General features: G+C 36.5%; 1 protein-coding gene across 5 annotated transcripts in view; it reads right to left on the bottom strand.

Annotated features, from left to right (window-relative positions):
* The window catches only part of Immp2l (inner mitochondrial membrane peptidase subunit 2), an 867,453-nt gene that overhangs the window by 202,171 nt on the left and 638,036 nt on the right, over positions 1–27,246 (bottom strand). For all 5 annotated transcript variants that reach the window (XM_076550737.1, XM_076550738.1, XM_076550736.1 and 2 more), the window contains one exon: positions 13,838–13,940. In XM_076550737.1, coding sequence (XP_076406852.1) covers positions 13,838–13,940 — 103 coding nt within the window. The remainder of the gene's footprint in view (positions 1–13,837; positions 13,941–27,246) is intronic.

The following is a 27,246-nucleotide window of genomic DNA, read 5'->3' on the forward strand; positions in this document are numbered from 1 at the left end:
TGAAGAGATGGGCATCTGGTAGAGGTGAACTTTGGTGTTACTGCAATAGCTCTCAGAGTTCAGTACACCTTTTTAAAGATTTATTTTAGTTGTATGAGTATTTTTCCCATATGTATGTATGTACACATACATGTCTAGTGCCTGAGGAGGCCGGAAGAGAGCACAGGGTCCCCTGGAACTGGAGTTATGGGTGACTGGGAGCCACCATGCGGGTGCTGGGAACCAAACCCAGCTCCTCTACAAGAGGAACACGTGCTCTGAACTGCTGAGTCATCATCTCTCCAGCTCCTCACAAACACACTTACAGCACTGCTTAATGTCTCGGAGAATCAACCGGAGGAGCTGACAGGACACAGTGGTCTCCTTCCCTGCTTGTTAGGTTTACCGCCTTGTGACCTTCACGTGTGTGGTGATGCTGAGCAGGAGATAGAGGGCCACAGTACCCTAACACTTACAAGACAGACGCTCCCTTTCTTCCACCCACGCCCCCAATTTTGAATGGTGGATAATGCCTAATGCTGTGAGGTAAAATAAATCAAGGACTAGAGACATAGAACATATGATTATCTTTGAAGGCACTGTAATTTACTCTAGGCTCTTTTTATATACTATTGACTATGAAAAATGTATAGGATAATATATACATATATATATACACACATAGAATATTTATTGTGCATCTGCAAATGGTTCTTTTCTGCAGAATTCGTGATGTTTTTAGTTGATTTACTTTTAAGTGGGGTTGCCATGTTTGAGCAGATACAGTAATACAGGCCATCATGCTACTCATCACTGTGACTATTTGTGAGGCTTCCAGGATTTAAAACAGAGAATTTAGAAAGTAACTTTCTAAAGAGGTTGGTCACCCTAAACATAAGCAATGACCTATAAATTTAGGGTAATGTTTTCACAAACAGCAATGTCCTATTTAAATTCTCATCAGAAGACAGGAACATCTTGTTCAGAGTCTTATACACGGCCAAGTGCTAAATTTAAGGAAAGGAACAACAAATACTATGCATAATGGACCACAAAAGAATGAGGAGTTGATAGGTTTCTAATGGGGGAGAAGCATAAGACACTAATACAAAGTTCCAATATAAAATGCATAAAATATGTAGGAAGGCCTTCCTGCAATCAAATAATTAACAGCATAATGTTCTTTCATCCAAGGGAAAATTACTTCCATTAAAAGCAAGGTGTATCTTATTAACTAAAACACAGAGATGTGCTATGTGACAACAATAAAATCAAATCAGAACTTATTTTTAAAAACATGCCTAAAGTTCTTCACAAAATACACAGCGCTTAACGTAGAGTACATGAAGAAAACCGACAAGAGAACAGCATAGTTCATGTGGACAAATGCTCGTTATGTACCACCTACACTAACAAGCAACCTCTCGTCGGGCCTTGCTCATTGTGCTCTATTAGTTGCTAGTTAGGGCTGGATAATGCATTAAATCTAGAAGCATCATATCAATGAAACCAGCCTTTAGTTATACATTATTAACTTGTTATTAACTCCCATCCCCTATTTTGTAAATAAGTTTTCTTTGTTTGAAAAACTGAGAAATACCTGGTTTGGGGTTTTGTTTTTATCTTGTTTTAATGTTCAAACAAAAACAATCAAGTTTGTTTTCAAAGTCTCTGGAAGAAAATATTTTATAATTAGAAGTTCTATTTAACCTGTGTCTCCATAATTCCACAATGACGTGAAAGATGACATAATTTAGGATCTCATTAGTCATTTGTTAAGTGAAATGTAATTTGTATAAACAACCTAAAAATGATGCTGGCTAATTGGAGAGGAATGTTTCATTTGCCTGCAAGTCCCCGCAAACATTAGGCAGATGGACAGACAGGTGCACTTCACCATGAGAGGATGTTAGTGGCCTTGAAGATGCTTTGGTCAAAACTGTTCTCTATAAATAAAATCACTGGAGGCAAAAGGAATAGCCTAATAGAGTTATAAGTATAAGGTAGATTCTAGTAAATCAATATTAGTCTTATGCAAATCAGATCTAGTTATCAAAACTAATTCCAATATGCCATAACTTGATAAAGCCTTAAAAATGTCCCCCTTTCCTCACTGATTACATGTTAATTTCAATCAATGATATACTTACTTTCATATAGTAATTGTATATAAAAAGGAGACTTGAGTTAACTGAGATTAATATAAACCTTTCACATTATTCCTTCAGCAAGACTAATTTATTTCTTTTTAAAAAATATTTTAATTATAAAATACATGTAAGAAATTTATTTACTTATATATTTGGTTACTTGCTTTTCTGTAAGTTAGGGTCTCATGTAGATCATACAGAACAGCCTTCTAAGTCTGATCCTCCTGCCTCAGCCTCCCTAAAGCTGCCACCATATCTGGCACAAGAATTTTAAATATTAATTTTAAAAGAACAATAATAGGAAAGAAAATTTTGAAGCAAGTTTTTGATTGGCCAGTTTAAACTATTAAAATACTTACTTTTCTGTAATATTTTCCTTGTCATGATCCCTTACATTCTAGAGGGTACATATCTCTTTTCAAAAACTTGAGAGTTTGAAAGAAAGAGCAGAAGCAGACTGTAAAATGGCAGGGTCATCACCTACTGACACGGACACCAGTGTAAGGAGCCTGTAAAATGTGGGTCTTCATCTACTGCCATGGACACCAGTGTAAGGAGACTGTAAAACGTGGGTCTTCATCTACTGATATGGACACAGTATAAGGAGACTGTAAAATGTGGGTCTTCATCTACTGATATGGACACAGTATAAGGAGACTGTAAAACGTGGGTCTTCATCTACTGATATGGACACAGTGTAAGGAGCCTGTAAAATGTGGGTCATCATCTACTGACATGAACATCAGTGTAAGGAGACTGTAAAACGTGGGTCATCACCTACTGACATGGACACCAGTGTAAGGAGGAAAGAAACTCTAATGTAAAATAACTGCATAGGAGTTGAATCAATCAGCAAACTACAAAGCCCTGGACACCTTACTCTGTCAATTTGACTTTTGGTCTTTTCCACAAAAATGACAACAGAAATATAATGATCTCTTATTGTGTTGAACTTTAACATTTGGCCTGTGAGGTATGGGAATCCAGTGTTGAAGCTGGTGAACTTCTCTAACAGAGGCAGTGAGTTTAATTCCAGGCAGCAGAATCTAACACACAGTCAATCAGAGTTTGGTGCCCAAGGACTCTCACATCAATGTACTTTTTCATATGACTGCCACCTTCGTCTAGGGCCTAATCATCTCCCACTTGAACTAATACTATCATCAAGTAATTGCACTCTCTACCTAGAGCCTACTTCCAATCTAATCTTTCATTCATAATTTTCCCAAATCAGTCTTGCTAAGGATGCCTCTTCTAACTCATTATTGTCCTGTTCAAAAATGTAAATGGCTTCTCAGGGCCTTCTACACATGCTCGAATTTCTAACCCTCAAATTCTGGGGCAAACATAATCAATCAGTCTTTAACTCATCTTTCTAAAGTTCTCTCTTTGCACAACTGGGGACTGACGAAGTTTTTCTCGCAGTTGTGGGCCATGTGTCTTTGATACATGTGCTTAACTCGGCATTTCTAATGGAGAGCAGAGTGTAGCTGCCTTTCACTAGGACTTTATTTATTCACAATTATTATCACTGTCACTTTTACAGACACAGGCACAGGCTAGATCTTACCACGGGGTCATGGTTAGCTGAAATCCGCTGTAGAAGAACATTTATTTCTTACATACTGGTCATTCATTGGGTGCTAAAACAGCTGTTCAGTGGTGTTTCCCAGGAGGGATACAGGATGAGTTATCTCTGTCCCTACTTTGACAAAGCTCACAATCTTCTCTACACACCTGAAATCACTCTCTGATTACATCACAAATTCCATGAAAGGTAGTAGATCTTGGCACAAGCAAAGTTTATGTTGGAGGAGTTGGGAAATGATTTTCTAGGGAGAGGAAACAGGAAGAAGTTGATGCCAGAAGAGGCAATGGCAGCATAAGCTAGAATACAGAGAGTCAAAACCTAATGGCGAACTGGCCCAGACAAGCATAGATGAGAAGAAAGATGAACTTAAAACTATTTTTAACACCATACTAAATAGTTCAGGCTAGTTCCTTTGAACTGTTTGTTCTGCCCTTAGCCCTCAGCTGAATGTCCTCTTTTGATTGCCATTTTAAATGAGAACACCTTAAAATATGCTCCTACTTGTTAATGGTTTCTGGACAAGCTTGATCATATAAAATAGCTATTAAAGTAATAAACTCATGTAACTGTCAAGAGTTTTGCAAATTTCTTTTTTGCTTTAAGTATTAATGAAAAATAACAGTTTGGAATCCTCTTTTCTATACCTACATCTTGTCTTCTTTCTTATCTTGTTTGTACCAGCAATGACATTTAGCATAAAGTCAAGCAGGAGAGGCCGGCATAGGCTTTCCTACCTTGTTTTGACTTAAAAGAGGAAGCTTCTAAAAATAAAGACTTATGTTGATGACACTGTCTTAAGAAACCAAATGATATAAGCAGAGTATTTTTCAGACAGGAGTATTGTAGAGATAGGATGGTGAATGAGAACACAATCATACAAGGGTCACATTACAAGAATCACATGTGTTTGGTGAAGAAGACATGGGCCCGTGCTGCTCCATCAGGAAAGGCACCTCATGGTGCTGACACTGACCACCACAGTAACAAGCTGCATTTCACGTGTTTGACTTACTAAGCCAGACAATCTTTGTTAAGCTACAAATGCCCATGGGTCTGCTTATGAGTAATGTCTAGAAGGATGGTTACTTTGATTCATGGTAGGCTGCACACAAGTCTCCATTGTACAGAAGAGAATCACCAAAGTTACTTGAAGTCAGACTGACCCTGTGTTTCTCTTTTAAGACATCTTTGCACATATAACCACTAAGATAGGGACACAGAATGCTCTTTCCAAAAGACTACCTAATAAGTTTGGAAAAACTAAAAATGTCTAGAGAAAGGTATTTTCATATAAATTGTATGAGAAAATTGTCATATGTTGTTTGTGCGTGTTCAGAGTGACTCCGAGAAAAAAGATGGGCCAGACTTGAGCATGTTTATTTCAAGTCTCTTCCAAAACTCCCTGCCGGGTGGCAGGCTGGACCCCTCATACTGGAACAAGGAAAAACAAAAATAATAAACAGCCGAGGGTATTAAAAACGTAACAGTAAAATGTAAACTATTTCCATTATGTGTTGCTACTACTTCTCTATCCTAAGGCATAAACATGCCTACAGTGGGAATGCGAAGCCAGGAGCTCACCTTGGAGAGAAGAGCTCTTCTCTGGGCTGCCCAACAGTCTCATGCCAGGTTTCCCTGGTCAGGTTCTATGGGGTGTTGTGAGCTTCACATTTGGTGATGTTTTACTGTCTAACTGCTACTTGTAATTTGTTCTTTTTTGCTTGCTTAATAAATGGCTTAATTACATGTTTAATACATGACAACCACAACTCATTTTCCATGTAGGACAACTATCTCTCAGAATCTGAATCAAAAGAGAAATATTTACACAGATTGGTCTTAATGAAGGCAGAGACACAGTTTAGCAGAAACTAACTAAATACCCAGTTACATGAGACGCTTCAGTCTCAAATCTTAAATCCTAGGGCATTCAGCAGCTGCCTCTCCTCTTAGTAGGGCCTTTTCATTCTCCGTTCTCTATGTCGACTCAGTTATACAGACACCAATTATATCTTAGAAATCTGACAAAGGCACAAACCCCACATTTTCACAAAATTCTAAGCACTTATAAAATTACTAAATTAATAACCCTGCATCTTTTTCACCAAATCTTGACTCTTGACCCACTGTCTTTAAGTAGACAGTCCTCATAAAAAGAAACATGCTTAATCCCGTAACCAAACAGTCCGAAGGAGCACTATCTGCTACAGTGGTGAAGTCTAATAACAATTCTGCAGACATCCTCCTATCTGAAAATGAAATCATGTGGAAAATTATTTCTATGATAGCAGGATAATTAAGATAAATCATAAAATTTGATTCATTAGAAACAGAAGCCTAGCTTGCTCTTATTTTTGGGGGAGCGATACTATTTCAGTTCTATATTGTGCATTTATGCTCTCATTAAAAGCCATTTTTTAATGTTGTAATTATATAGACAAAAATATCTAACCAATACTGAAGCAAATCCTGAGGGATGCTCTGCTTCTTGTTGCGACATGGGGATTACTTGATTTTGAACACAACCCCAGAGGTGGCCTATCTTCTGAGACTTAGCTATCTTTGTTCATACAGATATTTCCATTATAATGACATCTACTTTAATTGATTTTTATGTTTTTATGAAATGCATGCCTGTGAGTACATCAGTCCAGGAAAAAATACCTCTAAAGAGTACATGGGGTAACTAGCTTCCAATCCTTGAAAGGGTTTTATGGGAAGAATGACATGGAAATCACCAGGGTGGGCCCTATGATGTCAAGTTATCACTATTTATTCTACAAATACAGAATGTATTTTTATTGCAAACAAAAAGTTTTTACTAAACAAGCATGTATTATAAAACAAGAACAAAATACAGCCAACTAGAGTAAGCAACATTCTTCAGATGTGTGAACAGAACACTTTACATAGATCCTGTCAACACATTCTAATGATCTTTTCTTTATTTAAAAATGGCTGATTGTAAATAAAAGCTACTCTATGAGCTTCAGAGAAGTTACATAAGGAAAATGTGACACTTCAGTGATGATAAAATGTCAATTCATTCTTCTAAGTAAGTCCACAAAATTATTCTGTATTGTATAAGCAAAATATTAACCACTCTAGGCATAAACCACTTTATTCACAAAACATAGAACACCCTCAGTGCCTTATGTAATACAAGATTCTACCAAATAGTTAGCATTTGCACTGATTTCAGAACATTGTATCCAATCAAATTCTCATAGGAGATTTCACAGGTTGGGTTATTGTAATTAAATGCACTGCTTTTCTGAGATGCATGTCCTGCCCCCAACTTGGACTACATGTCACAACAGTTACTGCGTGATTGTGCCTGTGATCCCATCTTTCCTCAAAGGCAGGATATGTCTTGGCCATTGAGGTATCTGCTGCCCTTTTCCCTGCTCCTTTGCATCTGAGTTCTACTTACACTTGGTGACAGTGACAAAAGACAAACTCAGGACGTTCCCTGCTGGCCATGATTTGAATCTCTGCTCTTAAAAATCTCTGAATGTTTTAAATGTTTTTCCAAACTGCATCCCAATTCCTTCTTTGACATACTGTCTCCACAATAACAAAACTGCCTTCCCTCTATCCTTACTCCAACTCCTAGATGCTGTTCGGGCTGCCTTGCTCGCATAGTCTATTTTTTAGAAACAAAAATTACATAATATGGGGAAATTTTAAAACAGGTATAACCTGCTAACTTTCAAGAATGTCCACTTCCCACATGTTACCTACAGTCTCTCCCCACTGTATAAAACTTGCTTCTCTTCATCTATTCTACTGAGAGAACCCACAGGTTAAAAAGAACAGTTACAAGCAGAAGATGCTAAACAATGTGTCCTCATAGCTTAAGTGAAGGGCTTCACATAATACGGGAACATAAACTTTATTTTTCTTCTACTTTCTAAAGTGAAAAACTTTGAATTTCACTAACTTTACAAGGAATCCTATGGAATTTCAATTGTGGTTTGCCTTACTTTGTTATATATCATCTCTCTTGTACTATCAGGAATTTTTTTAATCATTAGTATTCCTAGTGTTCACTTACTGCTACAATTATCATCACCTATTAGGCATAGTTTCTTCAAAAATGTTCCAGGGGAACCAGTGCTTTGTTTAATTATGTATTGATGAAATAAGAGTTTTGATTGGCTCTTTTCCAAATGACTTGGAACAGAAAAGAATTCATATTCCACGTAAGTTGTAGTTTCCTTTCTCAGGTAGAGACACTCTATCATAATAATTTCTGCATCAAAATTGTTCTATTCTACTTCATGGTCTTTACACAGAAATTGTTCACAAGGTGACACTGTGATCACAAACCTAAAAATTAAACTGCATTTATACATATTAGAAAGAATGCTTTGACTTTGAAATGTTTAAAAATCAAAGTTTTTTTCTAACATCTTTTGATCAATACAGTCCAAACAAATTATTTATTTTAGATACTAAACTACTCAGTTTTGATTTCTCTGTAGATGTTGGAATTTCTACTATGACATATTTCCTTATGAAAAATCACTATGTAGCACAAAATGAAACTATCTCAGAGGCTCATGACTTACAGAAAGATAAAAATGTTAGAAAAACTTCAAAGATAGAAAAAGCATAAGCTAAATGGAGGCCATCAGAAGAGTCAGGGTTGTGTTTTCACCGACAGGAATGAATTCTGATGAGAACCGTTCAAACACAAGCACTGAAATGCACATTTATAATAAGAGAGAAGTCCGCCATGTATTTTAATTGATGGAAGAGTTTGCTATCCTGAAGTAGTTAAAAATTACTCCTGGAAAGGTCACAGCTGTGAAGCACACGTCCACATCATCATGGCACATTGCCTTTCATGTGCCGCACTATTAGTCAGCAGGGCACAAATCAACACTTGTAGTGAACAGTTACTTCTGGGTGCTGATAGAAGAAGGACATAGCTGTTTTAGAAAATGTATTAATGCCATCTAATAGTAGGGGTGACTAAGGGAAGATCCTAATTTCACTGCTAGAGATACTATGAAAAATGCTTGGAAAATATTCCAAGTAATCATAAACCTACATCTGATATCTTTTTTTACAAAATTCAATAAAATCAAGTAGTCATATACTCTGAATTTTTCCAATTATAATTTTAAAAGAAACTTATGAAAGTTATGTCTCACACTAGGAATCCAAGCTGCAGCAATAAATTAGAGTCCATATGTAAGAAGATATTTTCTATTATTGAGTAAATTATTCCAAAGGTTTAGCATAAAGGTACTTCATAGTGATGCTGTTAACCATAATCAAAAGTTTTCACACCCAAGCACATCTGTTATTTTTCCATCTGGTCACAGCATTGTAAAGCATTTTTATAGAACAAAGAGATAGATTACATCTTACATGTCATTTACATTCAATCATCTTTAAACTAGCTTTGAAACAAATATATGTTTATAATTATAGGTCGTAAAATTTTTTTCAACAACATTAAAATGTGGGCAATTACAATGGTTTGAAAAGAATCAAACATTGGCCTAACACTGGAGACAATATAATGCTGTATAATCACTTCCTGGTGTTTATATACCCACTCAATATTGTCAATACTGATTGTATCATTAAAATAGTTTATAAGCATACTTTCATGAACATAAAATTTACCCTATGGCTAAATCATGTCATTTAATTATAGATCTATGTTAATTTGCTCAGGTTGCTTATTAACATTTTAATTTTGTGTGAATATGCTCATTGTATCAATCACTTATTTACAATTTATTTAGAGAAGAGGTCTCTTCTTGTTAATCATGCAGAAATAGAAATTTGTCCAGTTGGGGAAATGAGAGTTCATAACCCACACTGCCTCCTTTTGTTTGATTTTATGACCTGTGTTGGTACAAGAGTGCCCCAGTTTCTTTCAATGATGTCTCCCTCAAGAAACTGAAGGAGGATGTTGGACCAGAAGTTATTATGATTTCTCTTCCTGTTGTGACTTTCTTTATTGCTGCAGCTTATTGTTAATATATTTATATTAATAAGCCACTATTAACCTTTCATTCATAATATCAGTCAGTTCTACTCCTATCCTACACAGTTTCAGCAAAACCAATCAAAGAGGCAAATGACAGTGATAAGAAGTACACAGGAAGTAATAAAACAGCAAACCCCAAAAATATCAGGATGAGACTTTAGTTTTCTTGAGTCTTCTTTGGTAGATTATAGCTGAATGTTTCCTTGAGCATAGGAACACAGGGGGAACTTTAAATTGGTATAACCAGAATCTAGTTATAGTCAGCTAACTGTACCTCCTGTAATTGATTACCCATTGGCTACAGAGGATTCAAACCAAGCACAATCTATAACAAGGCTGATTACTATCCAAAGACATGAAGTATGTGAGAAGCAGTGACAGGTACTGTGAAGTTGAGTGGGAGCCAAATACAGATGGAAAGTTTGGGTTCATTCTATATGCAAGGGAAGCATCCCAGACAACCCTGACTCCATCAGGTAAGCTGTCAATGTCAAGGAAAGTACATTACCTAATTCAATGGGAGAAATGAATAAAGAATGCATATGGAAACATGAAGTTCACTCACCCTCTCTGTATAATCTTTAAATACACTGATAGGTAAGCAAACCTCTCTAGTGAGAATTTTAACAGAAAATGTAATTCTCAAGACTATCTTTTTAAAATATTTAAGATCAGCATTTAATGTTTAGAATAAAAAAAGTTAAAATGATTAACAGATGAATTATATAGTCAATGGTTAGTAGAAAAGGCATTCAGAAATCTCTACACTCAGGCTAGATGTGGTGTGTGCACCTGGAATTCCAGCCCTTTGGAAGACAAAGCAGGAGGATTGCAGGGTTACGGCCAGCCTGGGGTACATAGAAATACTCAGGCTGAACAGACCAGCCAAATAATCAAATAAAACAAATTTCTATACTCAAGCATCATAGCTTAGACCTATAAAGATTGTATGGAATTTATTTAACTGTTTTGTGCTTTCTTGATTTCCTTTGTTTGGGGAACTCACTAAGAAGTTGTTTTCCCAATGGGGGATGCTATTGGAGCAGAATCAAAGAGCACATTCTAAAAGCAAAACCGCAGATATTAAAACTCAGGAAAACACAAATAGATCAGTGTATGATGTGAGGATTTTTTTTTAATTCCAGAAGAGGTATTTCACTTAATTTTGGAAAAGAAAAATAGTATTAGTTCCCTGAATGAAAATTAACAGTTTGTTTAGCCCATAAATCAAAAGTAGGTTTGCATAAATATGCTGCATCCATAAATAGCGTGGAATAACTAGATTTCAAAATAATTTTGTTTTTACTTAAATTATTAATTCTATTATAATAAACAAATAGATTTCACCTAAAATATTGGTGTAAACCAAATGGCATTGAGAGATACATACATGTTTGTCAGTTTTATGTGATGTGGTTTCTTATTGTAATAAACCCAGTGAGATTATCCTTCACATGTAGTTCTTACTCTCTTCCATTGTAAAAAGAGGACATATCCACATCCGATATTCTTTTGTGGGTGTCTTTATAGTCACAGTTCGGTGATTCAAAGCATCGTTATTAAGCATCAGGCAGAAAAAGGAGCCACAAGAGCTGTACAATCCACAGGACACACTGCAGACACTATGGAATTTCCAGTACCCAACTCACAATTTTATTATTGTCTTTTCCATTTTAAAAATTTTGTGTGTATGCATAGTCATGTGTGTATACCTGTTAATATATGTATGCCTTGGTCTGTGAGTGTGTATATGTGTCTATTGTCATCTTCAAGCCCTGTACAACTAATATTTTTGAGCCAGAGTCCCGTACTGAACTTGGAGCTCAGCAGTTTGCATAGACTGCCTGGCCAATGAGTCTCATCCTCTGGTGTCCTCCTTTTCAGTGCTGGGACTATAGGCACATTCTGCCATGCCTTGCTTTTCATGAGTTCTGGGGATCAAATTCAGGTCCTTGTGCATACATAACAAGCCTTTGCTCGTGAACCATCCTTCCAGGCCCTCTTTTCTTTCTCCAGTAAGAAAGCAAAGAGAAATCAACTGATTGGCAGTCATAATAACTGCATTAACAGCATTTCACCAGCTTCAGTCTAATAATGAACAAAATACCAAACCCCTCAAACGTTAGGACTATCAGTACCTTAACATACATATAGCTGATAGAAAACAACACAATTAATGCTTCATTTCAAAATCACTACAAGAATGAATTGAAACTCATTAAAGTTAAATCCCATTTATTATGGACTTGGCCAATCACATGGCTTGTACTCTTATTGGTCAAAGAAATAGCACTATATTCAAGTGATTTATTTTCTTTCAAGTTGCTACTTGAGTTCTTCACTACAGACAATTGCCCTGCATTGCAAGAAGTACAAAACACCCCAACATTTCTCATTTTTCTTTCATCTTTGATGGAACTTAGATTAAGTAATATTTTTATATAATAAATATTCAAAGGCAAGTATAGGCCTTAGGATTTTTTTTAAAAAATCATCTTTAGTATGACTAGAGAAAAAATAAGGAATGCTGTGTTAAAATTTCTCCCATAATTACACATATTTATTAAAGCCAGCTCTTACACTTTTCACCATAGTTAAGTCCTTGTGGCAGTGTATTTAGTGGCAATAACACCAATCCTCACAATATATGGAGGAAACTTTTTTATTAGAGACCACAATCTTCAATTTTTATTTTTATTTTTATTTTTGTTTTTTAAGACAGGGTTTCTCTGCATAGTTTTGGTGCCTGTCCTGGATCTCACTCTGTAGACCAGGCTGGCCTCAAACTTACAGAGATCTGCCTGCCTCTGCCTTCCGAGTGCTGAGATTAAAGGCGTGTGCCACTGCCACCCAGCTCAACCTGTAAATTTTTGACAAAATATGAAGACATATTTTTTTATCCAAGCATGTGTAAGGATGCTAAATAATTGCTTTGTCCTATACATGCATAACAAATATAGCTTTGTGAAAACAAAATGGGCAAAGTTAAGCTTTGAACCAGACCAGACAATGGAGAAATCAGCTGCAGTTTCCATTGAGTAAGAAATTCTCCACATTCATAATGAGTTACTGTGAAGACTCATAAAGAGAGAGTTTCTATATGTACTCAACGTAAAGGAAAAATACACAAAATATCAGTGTAGTCAAATTCTATGGATAAGCATGGAAGAGAGTGTGTCTGGGTTCTGCTATAAGTTAAATGCTAACAAAATGTCACTTATGAACAGTACCAGAATGTGCCACCTCCAACCATGCCACTCTGACACAAGGATTACTTTGAGCTAAGGGTACTTGAAAAACAACAGACCTGAGGTGGGCACATGAATCTCCTCCTTTCTTCTTGAAAGCAGGAGATTAAAACTCCCAGGCAAAAGCTGTCCTCCCTCTTGTTGAAGACAAGAAACATTCTTCAATGAAGAGTCATAGCTGAGAAAGCTTGACTTGTTCAAATACTTTCTGTCTTCCTTTAGCTTCTCCACATAATTTAGTTACTTGTTGAAAATTACCTGCCTTTGTTCAACCTAATACAAAGGTAGGTGAGTTTCACCATTTTAAAGGCCTTTGATTCTTTATGAGGGTGTTTGTGACATCTAAAACACATTAAGCTTGTACATACCATTCTTCTGACAATCTGTTTTACATCAATTTTATTGTGAGACTGAGATGGGACCACAAGAGAGAAGCAAGGAAACCCACTGCTCCCACATTAACTATTATGATTTCTACCATTGTTGGACTGAATATTTAGAAATATTGTTGCCTGTATGTCTTCTTACATATTTTATTAGTTAAACATTAACTGAAAACATGGGCAGTAGGTATTTTTGTGAGGGAATGAAGATCTTGCAATTGGAAAGTCAGACAGTTGTGAAACACACACACACACACAAACACACACACACACACACACACACACACACACACACACACACACACATACATACACACACTTTGATAGCCTAAAGTAATTTTCCCAACATAGAGTGTTCCATTACAAAGTTTCTGATAACACTTGGCTGAAAGAACAGAGCAAACTATCAGGTTACACTTGCTTTCCACCTTTGAAATGCAACTTTCTCAGAAACAAGGTACAAGTTGACTCACCGGTCCAAAAGAATTACTATCAAAACTGTGTCCATGATGATCGCCTTCAACCCATATGTGACCACGGGGGACTTTGACCAACCGGTTTTTGTGTCCAATGGTTCTGAAAACAAACAGTGAGACCAATGACATAAGAGTAGGAAGAGGACTTTACAACTTAGATACAGAATCAGGAAGGACAGAACACCTTAGAATAATGAGAGGGGCTAACCCGGAAATTACACCTCAGGTTCCACTAAAGTAAGCTAAACCATCCATGGGAACCATGCATAACAAGTGTAGCTGTGGGAAAACAAAATGAGCAAGTTAAGGTTTTAAACAGAGCAGACAATCGAGAAATCAGCTGTAGATTCATTCCATTAACTAAGGTATTCTTCACTTAAATAATGAGTTACTGTATAGATTCACAAATAGATAATTCCATATGTACTCAAAGTGAAGAAGATCAATAAAATAACTAGTCACATATTCTATAGATAAGTATAGTTCTTCTTTTGTATAAGAAAAAATCCTGCTAAAAGAAAAAGCACAAACACCAAATATAGTTTATTACATGACTTAATTTAATTCACAATATCTATCATACATACTTAATTTTAACATACCTCAATGAAATTAAGGTCTATTTGTCTTCTTACACTTGCATTTATGCCCATGCTTCACTGCTTCAATTTACTCATGGAAATTAAGGTTCAAAACTGGGGGCTGGTGGGATGCCTCAGAGGCTTAAGAGCACTGGCTGCTCTTCCAGATGACAGAAGTTCGATTCCCAGCAACCATATGGTGGCACAAAACTCTAACTTCAGTTCCAGATCTGACAGTTCCTCTAGCCTCCAGGTGCACCAGGCACACATGTTGGTATACAGGCATACATGAAGACAAAGCATGCGTACACATAAAAAAAAATTGAAGACTCAGCAACTCAGCATTAGCAGGAAAGGAAGGAATCTTGATGATTGCTTAGCACTAATAGACTCAGTATTAGTGGAAAACTTTTGATCTGAACTACACTTTTTCTTAAAAAGAAACTTTGAACAGTTCTGAAGAGGAAGTGTCAGTGACAGATGACGTACAGCAGACATTCACATTCCTAAGACAGGAAAGGAAGGAGGTTGGGATACACTCTCTCACATTGTCAGTGGCTGTGGGAAATGATTCAAACTTTGTTTCCATTTCTCTTTTGGAAACTAAGGTCTTGCAGGACCTTCAGTTGCTTGGTTGTGACTACCTATTGAGTAGAGAAGGATTCCAAGGATACCCAGAGGCTTGATAAGCTAGAACACAAACAATTTGTCAAGTTTTGGAAGGGAATGGGCTTATCACAACAATTATCATAAAGCCTTCTGACATTCATCATATAAAGAAGAGCTATGGGTGTATTTGTAAACTTTGACAATGTTTTACGTTCATGCCTGTTGGCCTTCTACTTGTAAAACTCAATTACAAAGAAACATTAGAAATATGGACAAATGTTTGTTATAAGGGATGCTCAACCCACACTTTTTATAGCTCCCACTCCCAAAATGTAAGTTACCCAAATAACTAGTAACACGGTGTTGGTAAATAAATTATGAAACAACTAACTAAATAAAAGACAAAATTAAAATAAAATTTGATTCAAACCTCATAAAAACAATTCTTTTGGGAGCAAATAACTTTATATTTACTTTACTTCCTAAAGCACCCTGGAAATCACTAACTTAAACAAGCTTCTCAATAAAGGTTTGCTGAAAGAATGAGTAAATTAGTGAGTGAAGACCACCCTGAAAGCCAAAGTATTCAGAAGCCGGTCGGCAGACTGCTCTTTGATATGGAGTCTCTCTGTGGCTAGACTGTTAGCAAGCTCTATGTGCACAGAAGAATGCGTTAACAAGGGAAAGTCCACACAAATTGGTGCTCTAGAAATTGAAACTATTCATTATCTTGGATGGTTTTTAATTTTCAAGATAATTTCAATGGTGAATTGCTTTCTTTAGATCAGTAAGTCATCCATGCAAGGAAAAAGTAGTATGGCCATTAGAACCCCACAGTAAGTTAATGGTTGCTGTTTGTTTTTAATTACTAGAGGGAAGGGGTTTTTCAGCTTTTTAGAGAAAAGCAAAAACAAATTTAACACATCTTACCCTCATACACTTTGCAATAGAAGTGTTCTTCAATTAAAGTCATTCCATTAGTTCTTGACATCTCTACTGCATGAGCTAATATAATAACCAATATCCACATCGAATGTTAGTGATGAGAAGAACTTATAGTTAACTGCTATAAAAGTATTATCTCCTAATATATGCAAACAATTGTCCACCTAATTAAGCTGTGCATTTTGAATAAATAACAGCTGAAATTTGCTTTTTCTTCAAATAATCATTTAACAATCACAAGAGTGTATGTATATGAGAAAACATACTATATAGTACATTGGGTTAATAATTACCCAAGGTTTCAGACATTCACTATAGGTCTTGGGGTGTATTACCCAATGATGAGTGGTGTGTGTATATACTCACAACATTCTGAGTTATCTCACTGGAGCAAAGAATTGAAGGATTCTCTGAATTAAATAACCTTATAACTGATGTATGAATGGCCTAGATTACACCTTCCTGTTCCATCTATATATCTTAACTCACGTTTTTTTGGTGTTAGGAAAGTTTTTAGGGAAGGAACCAAAATGAATCTCAAGTCTTGCAGGACCTTCAGTTGCTTGGTTGTGACTACCTATTGAGTAGAGAAGGATTCCAAGGATACCCAGAGGCTTGATAAGCTAGAACACAAACAATTTGTCAAGTTTTGGAAGGGAATGGGCTTATCACAACAATTATCATAAAGCCTTCTGACATTCATCATATAAAGAAGAGCCATGGGTGTGAATGGGCTTTGAGACCCAAACACATAGATTGAGACCCAAACACATAGATTATTAGTTATATATATATATATATATATATATATATATATATATATATATATATATGCAGTGAGTCCAATACAAAATTATATCAACAATGAAATAGTAGAGCAAACATATTATTCTAGAAGCTAGAATTATATAAAAGTCAGATTGAAGTTTAGATGCTATAAGAATCAAGATACTTGTGACAGAAAATTACAGAAACATCCAAGTACCAGTGAAGGCAGCAGGTTTCCATGTGGCGACCATCTTATATACAAACTTAAGCACTTGCTTTATTCCCTTATTTCCTAGCCATTTACAATGCTTTATTTTTCTTTTTTATGCACACTAACATTGGACTTGGGTTCACAGAGTCATTTATTTACTGTCTATCTATCCCTGTTAGAATGTGTCCTATGGAAATGTGCCTCTATTGTAGAATGTCCCTAGAGCACAAAATATTCAACAAATATTTGTTAAATACATGACAAATGAATTTAGAACTGATGAAAAATGATGCCACGAAGGCAGAATAATACTATGGAAAGCACACTGATTCTAGCATAGGCTAAAGAAATTTCCACCTTAATTCTATGGTGCACAAGTAAGCGTGTAAATTACAATTAGTTGTCACCTTCACAACAGGATGAGTAGCATCCACCTTAACTAGGTTTAGCTGAAGTTTAGAAATGAACTGTAAACACCGAAAGGGGAATTTGCTCTCCAGTTTAATCTCTGGAGTTAGCTTATCTTGGTTTGGTTTATTTATTTGACGCTATCAAGTGCATATGATTTTGAAGAACTTGATAAAACTCAAAGGGGCAGTTTCTCATTTACAACACTAGGCAAAAGTGGAGAGAAAGAGAGAACCTAACTCTAAGGTTACTCAATGGGTAAGTGTAGCATATACTGAACACTATATAAATGTATCATCTTAGACTTGAGGCTCTTCTTAAGTAAAGCACTGGATCCGGTTCTGATGTGAATTTAGAATTCAGTAAGTGGTAGTGACTATTGCCAGTCTTCCTTTGCCCTTTGTTTACCTTCTCTTTTATAATTCAGAACGTGTTGAGGCTCACTATCAGTTAGTATCAGTCTTCAAATTACCAGGGATGTGCCTCAATAATTTTTTTCTTGCCGTTGTGCTATGCCTGAGACTATTTTTAATGGTACAGTGACTCTTTTTCTTTCTTCCTTTTTCCCTTCTGGGACACATTAAAACTCATATGCAAAGGGATAATCTATCTGTTTGTACATATTCAAATATGCAAAGAGTAACAGATAAAGGAACGATCTATCTATTTGTGGCTTCATCTACCAGTCTCTTGCATATTTCAATGTTTCTATTACGATAGTGGCTTATGCTGATAATGCTCAGGGTTGGGGGAAATATTGTAAGTAGAGAACTCTGATAAACACCCTGCTTTATGGATGGGATGTATTCTGTATCTAAATCTCTTAGAGGGCACCCAACTTTTAAAATAGTAACCCAAAGTGGCTTAAAATTACGATGGTAAATGACTAGCCTTCCTCCTTTTAGGGCTGCCAAGGAAATACAATACTGCTAATATAATTTCTCTAGAGAAGGAATTTTAAATAGCTTTTTGCTCCTGAACTCATATAAAAGACAAGATAATCCTTTAGCTGATTTAGCAGGTAAGTGAGGTGTCATCCCACAAGGTTGTATGTATCTATAGCTTGCAAATAATTCTGGTTTTGACAGTCAAAAATGAGTTCTGTATGGTATTTTAACTACCTGTCTAAAAGCAGACATTTTTAGTACTAGCTTGACCAAGACAAGTTACCTAGGCCTTATAAATGGAATAAAGAATGATGGCCTCCAATTGGATTTGACCTTGAAAACAATGTGTTTAAGTCTCTAGATCTTTTAAGTATCCTCAGTTGAATACAAAAGTACTGTCCATGTAATTCTTGGAACTATAAGAAGATAAGTGCTTATTAAATGTTTCTCTGTGTCTTTCTCTCATAAATATGTGCTCTCTCACCATCTCTCAGTAATTTGTATTAATAATTCATGATTCATTAGGGATATCATTTTTAAGCCATTCTATTGAATTTTCTACATGTACAAAGCAGTGATGACCTGTGAGGCTGACTGCTCACTGAATCCCAGACCCCTGAGTTTCTGTTTTCTTAAGGGAAGCCGGTAATCAGCAATCTCCCATTGGGTTTGTGCCCAGTCTTATTGTATCTTGTTGTGCCCATGTTTGGTTGATATCCTTGGGAGGCCTGCTCTTTTCTGGGGGAGATGGGAGAAGGATGTGGGGGTGGGGGAATGGATCTAGGGAAGAAGGGAGACTGGGAAGAGTGGAGTGAGGAGAAGCTGTGATCAGGATGCATTGTGTGACTGAATAATAAAATTTTACAAAAAGAATAAACAATTGCATGTTGTTTTATGTACATGCTGCTTATGAGAGAAATAACTAAAAAGGAGAGAAATTGTGATGATAATAATAATAATAGTATAACATTAATTCAAGAAATAGTAGCTATATTAATATCAGACCAAATGAGATCATGTCTCCAAGATGGGACCTTAGTTTCAATTGGCTATAAGCACAAAAGCTTATGAGTGTCGATTTTATCGTACAATGGAGTCTGAAGGAGGGAAAGGAGCCTAAAAGCCTTTGATGGATCTGGTTAAATTTTGATTCTTAAGATACATGATGAGAGGGTTCTAAAATTCCCAAGAACATGTTGGCTATCACAACATGGGAAATTATTTTAACACTCTGAATACTCATTCTCAACCCTAGCCCTAAATTCTGCCTATTGTCTACTTTGTTTAAAAAAATGCTGATGCATAAGATGCACATGCCTTCCCTTGCCACATGCATCAAATTAGAATACATTGTGAATTTAGGTAAATAAGGCAATGACAGTCCTAGGAAGCTATATTGCCTATGGCTAAAGGTGATATCATTTCTTTGGATCACAACTCTAAATGCCTTAGAAATGATCTAATAATTCCCTTTTATACAGATAAAGATGTGGAGGTCAGAGACTTTAGGTGGTATCATCTAGATCATTAGTAGCCAGGCAAAGACTACAGAAAGTATATTACATGATTTCCCATCCACTGCAGTGTGGCTCATGACTACTCAAGATTTAAAGAAGAGGTCTTAACATCTATTCACTAGAAAAAAAGAGAAATATTATTTTTTTCACAGACTCTAAGCTGCTGCTAGGTGATTAGAGTAAACTCATATATCTTTATCATAAAGTTTCAGAATTAGTTTTTCAAATGTAACAGGGATGCTTTAGTGTAGCTAAAAAATATTTTAATAATGAAGATCCTTGATACATTTTTTCCTAAACTTAGATTATTGAAACATAAATAGCACAATTAAAGAACAAACATGATAATTTTCTTTAATATAAAGAATGTTTTCTCATGTTAATCAAACATTTAAGAGGTATCTGTGGCTGTCCATGAAAATGAGTGCAAATTATTAGTACCAGATTACATACAGGCCCATTAGGTCATTGATAAAACCTGAACTTGGGCTTTACTGAAATACTCGGGTGTGTTCATTTTTTTTAGGGTATGAGTCAAAATTTATTATGTGAAATTACATAGACAATGTAAGTAATGATACAAGAAAGACTTAGTCCTTTTTACTGACTATAAACCACATCAAAAAATTTGAGCTGGAGAGATGGCTCAGTGGTCAAAAGCAGTGTCAGGGTCTGATTCTCAGTACCCACACGGAGTTCACAACCATCTGTAGCTCAAGTTCCAGTGGATCCAGTGCTCTCTCTGGCCTCTGTAAGCACTAGATGCAAGTGGTACACATATGTACACATAGTATAAAATAAATACACCTTAAAATAATAAAGTAAAAGATAGAAAATGATCAGTGAAATATGCACAGAGACAGACTAAAGTACCATAGCAAAATTCAATAAATTGGAAATGTGTACAAAATCAATTTATAGAGAAATCAATCAATAAATGATGATTAAGCAATGATAACTGAACAAATGTTTAAAGGATGATACTGTTTTAGACTATCATAAAAAGGAAGTATATTATGGATATTTGAATCAAGATATGAATAGTTGATTCATGTGAACAAATAAAAAGGTAGTATAAATTCAAATCCTTTTGTGAAAAGTTTTTTAATTAGGAAGTATTTCAAGGAATGACATAAAAAATTAAAGTGTTTTGTAAATCACTTTCCAGTGGAAACACTTAATGTAGAAAAGCTTAAATAAATTTAAAGGCTAATTTTGAAGACATCATTATCGATTTTTTTCTCTTAAATATTTTACATGTTATTATGTCCAATATTAACTTATCTAGAAGCGTACTGAGTTAAATTTTTACAGAGGTCAAAGTATTATGATTAAAATTTCAGGCATCACATAAGCTGGCAGAATATAGAAAAGATCATACTACATATTCAAAACTGCATCTAACTTTTATATATTCAAATTTTGTTTCTGTTAAAATGATGACTGGAGTTATGAAATGTCATAGGTGTAAATAGCACAATCAGTTTACTTACTGGTCAACTGAAGTTAATGGGAAATAGAAACAGTCACTCATTTTACTATTCCACACAGCTTCCCAGAAAGCAAACTCAAATAAAACAGTGAGCATGTAACACACAGTTTCATTTTTCAAAATAAAGTTCATATTTGTTAAAAACTAGATGGTTGCATTTGTTCCCAGCATCCTCTCTAGAAGTCATTTCCCAGAGGTCTTCATGCCATTTATCACTCCATTTCAACATGCTAGTTATATGTGGGAAAGACACATTTCAAAGCTTTTGTTGTAAGACCCAACAATGTTTAAATATTTGGGGAACTATGAACAGTATTCCATCTTTTCCTTCATCTATATTAAACAACTGTAAGGTTGGTTTTTTTTTATATAATAAAAGGAATGCATGCTGTTTTATTTCCTATAAATTTAACAAGATTTGGGTTACTTAATTAATTGGGAAAAAGGAATTCCTCACAGCTTTAGATCTCATTGCACAGAGACTCAAAAGCTCTCTTCAGGAATCTGACTTTGAATCAGGAAAAGAATGTGAGACAGGAAAAAAAAAAAGGAAGTCTCCAAGCCAGGCAGACCACAACTGAAGGACAGTTCTGGCACCTTCTCAGTGAAGGACCAGGGAATCTCAGGCCTTCAGCTTACTCATTTGTGAATAAGAAGAATAGGGTGTATCAGTGCCTGCTCTACAGATAATGAGATAACACACACAACCTTTTCAAACTAGTGCTGGTCAAAGGATATGCCAATACATGGAAGATAATAGTTTATATCTTATTATCAATTAGGGAATAAGTCCAGGTGTATTTTATCACATACTAACTAGAAGAACTGGAAAATTATTCTCTAAATTAAATGAATTTAACAAATATATGTTAAGTGACCAGTAGTAACAAGAACTTTTAGGTTTCAAAGATGCAAATGTAAACATGACAAAAGCCTGGTCCAGGCACAATTCATAGATTAAGGAGACAAACAGATGTCATTGGCAATAGTAAGAACAGTCTTAGAGGCACAGATAGGGAAGGTAGAGGAATCAACAAAAGATATCTACACACCACTATAAAGATGGCTTGAAAGAAAAGGAAAAATTCAGTACAATGTATTCATATTTCTGAAAGTCTGAAGCTCCAATGTACTATGCAATAGTATAAAATACCAATATACACAAATCATCAAGGAAAATATATACAATTTTGCAATCACTTTAAGAAGTCAGTGTTTTTAAAAAATAATAGAGTAACTAGGGGCTGCAATATCAACTAGGGTAGAAGAAATCCTTTTAAGAGAGAAGAAAAGGCATTTTGTTTGAAAAAAATACAGAGATATCCAAGTATTTAAAAATTAGAAGTAATAGGGAGACAGGAATTACAGCCAATATAGGTCATCCTTTATGGTGCGTAATTGGCTCTATTGTGGCAATGGGTTGGAGAAAAAGTGCATCATCTCATATTGTTGGTGAGTATAGATGGAAACTAATAATCTTTTTTGAAAGCAATCTGGCAGTATCTATACAATTAAAAAAACAATTTACCTTACAATTTAGTAATTCTAGTCCTGGAATCAAGTGCCACAAACATAGCAATATAAGAACACAGGGACTAGAGAGACAGCTTAATGGGTAAGAGCACATGGTGCTCTCTCAGAGGACCTGAATTCCCAACATGTACATCAGGTAACATAATCACGCCGAACTCCAGTTCCATGGGATCCACTGCCCTCCTCTGGCCTCTGTAGCCATGGCAATAGTACACATATGGCAATAGTACACACACACACACACACACACACACACACACACACACACACACACACACACATTGTGCGTGAGATCAGGATTACTTGCTGATGGGACATTTCTCACTTGGCTTTTCTTGTCCCACAATTCACAAAGAATCAGAGGTCACATTCCAGCTCCAAAATTAACACTTTGTTCCCAGGTAAGGAATTTAATCACCACTCTTCCTAGTCACATGGACAAAGTGCTTCTCTTCTGGAGGGGAACACTCAGGAAGCTTTTGCACTTGAATTCCTGTGTTATTGATGCAATGTGGTGAATTCTCCTATGGCTTAAGATGACTTTCCAATCAAGGCTCAAAAAGTGACTGACTTTCTTATCTGTCCTTTGGCAGTATACAGTTGCATTTTGTTGATAATGTGCTCTGTTGGTGTGACTCCATAATTATTGCCTGGAATGGCTATAAAACTATCTGAACTTTGAAATTTAAGGTGATGCAGTATTTTTGGAAATATATTTTTTATTGGGTTCTTTAATGGCTCCTATCAATTCCCATTTCTATGCAGAACTGCATTCCAAGAAACAACTGCAACTTGGTCATGTTTGAATTCAGATCTTTCTTTCACTTGAGCAATATCCAAGAAGAGCAGAACTACTTAATGAGTCAGGAGAGAATTGTTTATCAATTATCAAGCATTTTTCCAACAAAGTATTCCTTAATGGGAATTTAACTAACACATTCACTCAAACAATAGGTTCAAACAATTTGGAGGGATAAAACTTAATGACATCTTAGAAAAATGACCACACTCAATTTTATATTTTGACACATATAGCTTGTTGTTTATAAAATACAAACACAAATAAAATACAAAATTATTTTATGAAGAAACAAATAGGGGAATAGTGTTAATTCCAGCCTAGATTGTTTCAGCCTATAGGGATCTACATTGTAAAGTCATATTCTAGTGTACAGGTAGCATGTCCCTATGTAAGGACAAGAGTACATTGTCAGTCTGAAGACTTTCTTCCTTTTCTGAGGATAACACTATTCCATGGTGGAAGGGCTCTCTATGAATTCTCTGGACTATCAAACATGAATGGGATTAAAGATCAGAGCATCTGCATACCAAGTGGTTTGCTAGAAACCAAGTTTCCTTAAAGCTTCCCAGCAGATTTTATATTTTATGCCTTGCATATCTTCAAATAGTCCTACCAATTATCTAAGCCACAAGTAATTGCTGAGCAATTTTCTCCCCTGTCAAAAAAGGTGTTCTTGGAGTACATATGCATATAGGCATAAATAACTACGTGATATTGAGATTTGAATGAAAAACCGGCGTTTGCTGTAGTGAGGCTAGCAAGGTATAAGTAGTAGATTGTACGACATACTGCTGTCATTGAAACAGCTAAACTTGGTGAATTTAATACTATTAAGTAAATTCCAGCATCATGGAAAGGTACAAATGTATTTGTCTGTGTTTCTGACATACACATTCACAACTTACTTTTTTTTTCTTTTCTCTTTTTCTTTTCAATTTTTGAGTCAGGATTTCATACTGAGCCCCACACTAGCTTGAAACACACTTTGGACCCCATGCTGGACTCAAACTCATGGCAGCCTTCCTGTCTTAGTTTCCTGAGTGCTGGGATTATGGCATTAAACTCTTACTTTGGTCTACAAGACTAGGCTTGAGGCTGGCTTTGAAGCTGTTGGTCAACCAAGAACCACCCATATCCTGGAACCGAGTTCCTCCCTGCCTTCAGTGACTAAGCACCAACCTCAGCATCACTAACAGCCAGTGTGACTTGTTTCCACCATCAGCACCATGGCCTTATTTTCCCTGTTCCCATGCTCCACCCACCACCCCCCATAAAGCCCACCATCATGATCTGGCATGCATCCCGGCTCAGAGGCAGACATTTCGTGTCCAGTTCCCCCACCCCTCAATATATCTCACACGAGGTCTGTTGTGTGGTTGTGATTTTGTGGCATTCCTTGGCCCCTGATTGCTGAGATACTCTTTCGCTGCAAAAGCCTTTCAGACACTATGGAAATTGTTGGCCAGATAATATGTAGATGTGGATTTGTGTGTGTGTATGTGGGAGGGGTACAGATTGAGCAGTACCTTTGGCTTTTGTGAATCAATGCCAGGAGCATCCATACTGCAGTTCTCACCAAAATGGTCTCTACATACTGTGACATGTCCCCTTGCTACAGTAAGCTCAGGCTACTCTGGACCCCACCTCCTGTTTCTTTTACTGATAAAGTTAGATTATAAATGTCAGCTTAATCATTCCTTGAAAGTTAAATGATCACTTAAAACGTTGAAGGTTTTAGGACGTTTTTCTAAATTCCATCTCTAGCCCTGGGTAGGGACATGGCATTCCAAGTTACTCAAAAGTGGATGGAAGGGATTATTATTTATTGAACTAGACAATGTGCTTTTACTCAGACAAACGCTTCTCAGTGCTGACACTGTCGGCGGCTGCCATGGCTTCCAGCAGGTATCACCACCGTGGAACCTCTGCCATGTAGCCTGCCTGCTTTTTCTACATTAGCAATCAGAAAAAAGTAACATTTACTCTTCCTTATCTCTTTCAGGTACTCTGGCCAGTGCCAGAGGCACACAGGCTTTCCTGCAACGCTGTACTTTTGCGCTCTTTCTCTGAAACTCCCTTTTCCGTGTGGCCACTTGTCAACTTGCAATGCAAACTTTCCTGCACACCTTGTCCCAGTGGATGAGATTTGCACCTTGCCTGCCATTTGTTTTTCTCTTAAACTTTAACAAAATCAGTCCAGCACAGAAGGATTAAAGCCTGAGATGGACCGAGAAGCCTCCAGACAGGTAAGTGGACTCGACTGAAAACACTGTGGAAAATTCGGATCAGATCAACACACCAGCCCCATTGGCAGCCACCACTTCGAAGCTGCAGAGGAACCGAAGTGTAGATGGGATCTTCTGTCCCAAAGGTTCTCCCTTTCCAGCCTATAACACCCCTAAACCGCATGTGTCATGTGGGAAGAGTCTCTACTTGCTTGGTGAGACTAGTGTCCTTCAACTGTTCTGATAAAAGAGCAACTCTGATACGGAGAGGCTGGTCTGCCTTCATTTATTTTCCTATCGCCTGGATCAATCCTATCTAACAGGCACTTCCCTTTAAATCCATTTCTAAATCCTTTAATTAACAAGACTAAGAACCCCATAGGGGGAGCTCAGTGTCCCCAGTAACACTCTGGTGTGTCAAACCATCCCATTTGGACATCTCTGTCCCATAGGACCTAGGTACCAGTTCCTCAGTCAGCCCCACACACCCCCATCCCTTTCAATCTCACTGGCCTCCAAAGACCACTCTGACTCTTAGCACATTTTCTCTCTGCAATGAGCCTCCAGCAGGATCTTGTGGCCTGATTTGTGTTCTGGGTTTCAGTTCACATGTCTCTTGTCTATTTCAAACAGCTACTCTGCTCACACTCGATCGTTTCACATGCTTTTCTCCATAGCTCTAAACTACTCTTAGTTAGCTCTATAATCTCTTGATTTATTTTATTTCTGTTTCCCTTGTCTAAATACCAATTCCACCAGGGCATACATTTAAACATTTTGTGCAGCACCGTCTTCCTAATTTCTAAAGCTGTGCCTGTTGGTATTATCTGTGGACACTCAATAAATACATATTGAGAATGAATGAGTATGGATTCTCATAGTAGTTCTCTTTAAAATACGATAAGCAATTTGAGGTTGCTATTTCTCTCATTTTATTATAGCACAATATCTTAAATTGAAAAGGATTTAAGAAATCTTCAGATAACACAATCATTTTGCAGATAAGAAATGTGAGAATTGGTGAAGCTAAACAGACTGCCAACAGTGATAGTCTTAGTCTGTGAAAACCGAGCTTTTAAAGCTGAAATGATGAGACACAAGCTCTTCTTTGTAGGTGTTTTAGCACAGCAATGCAGCCTTTATCTGCAATTAAAGTTCAGCAAATTTTGACGGGGACCTAGGTTCACGCACTGGGCATAAGTACCAAAATTACTGAAGAAAACTAAGATGGCGTCTGAATTTTTGGATAGGAAGTGTCAGGCAGTGTGATGGTTGACAGAATCTAGAATCACCTGTGAGATGGGCTTGTGCGCATGCCCATGCCTATGCCTGTGAAGAATTATCATGGGTACTTTAACTGAAGTGAGAAAACTCATCTTAACTGTTGGTGGGATAATTCCTCACGCAGGGAATTCTGGGTTGTTTGTA

This window comes from Peromyscus maniculatus, chromosome 14 (assembly GCF_049852395.1).
Source record: "Peromyscus maniculatus bairdii isolate BWxNUB_F1_BW_parent chromosome 14, HU_Pman_BW_mat_3.1, whole genome shotgun sequence".
NCBI classification, from domain to species: domain Eukaryota; kingdom Metazoa; phylum Chordata; class Mammalia; order Rodentia; family Cricetidae; genus Peromyscus; species Peromyscus maniculatus.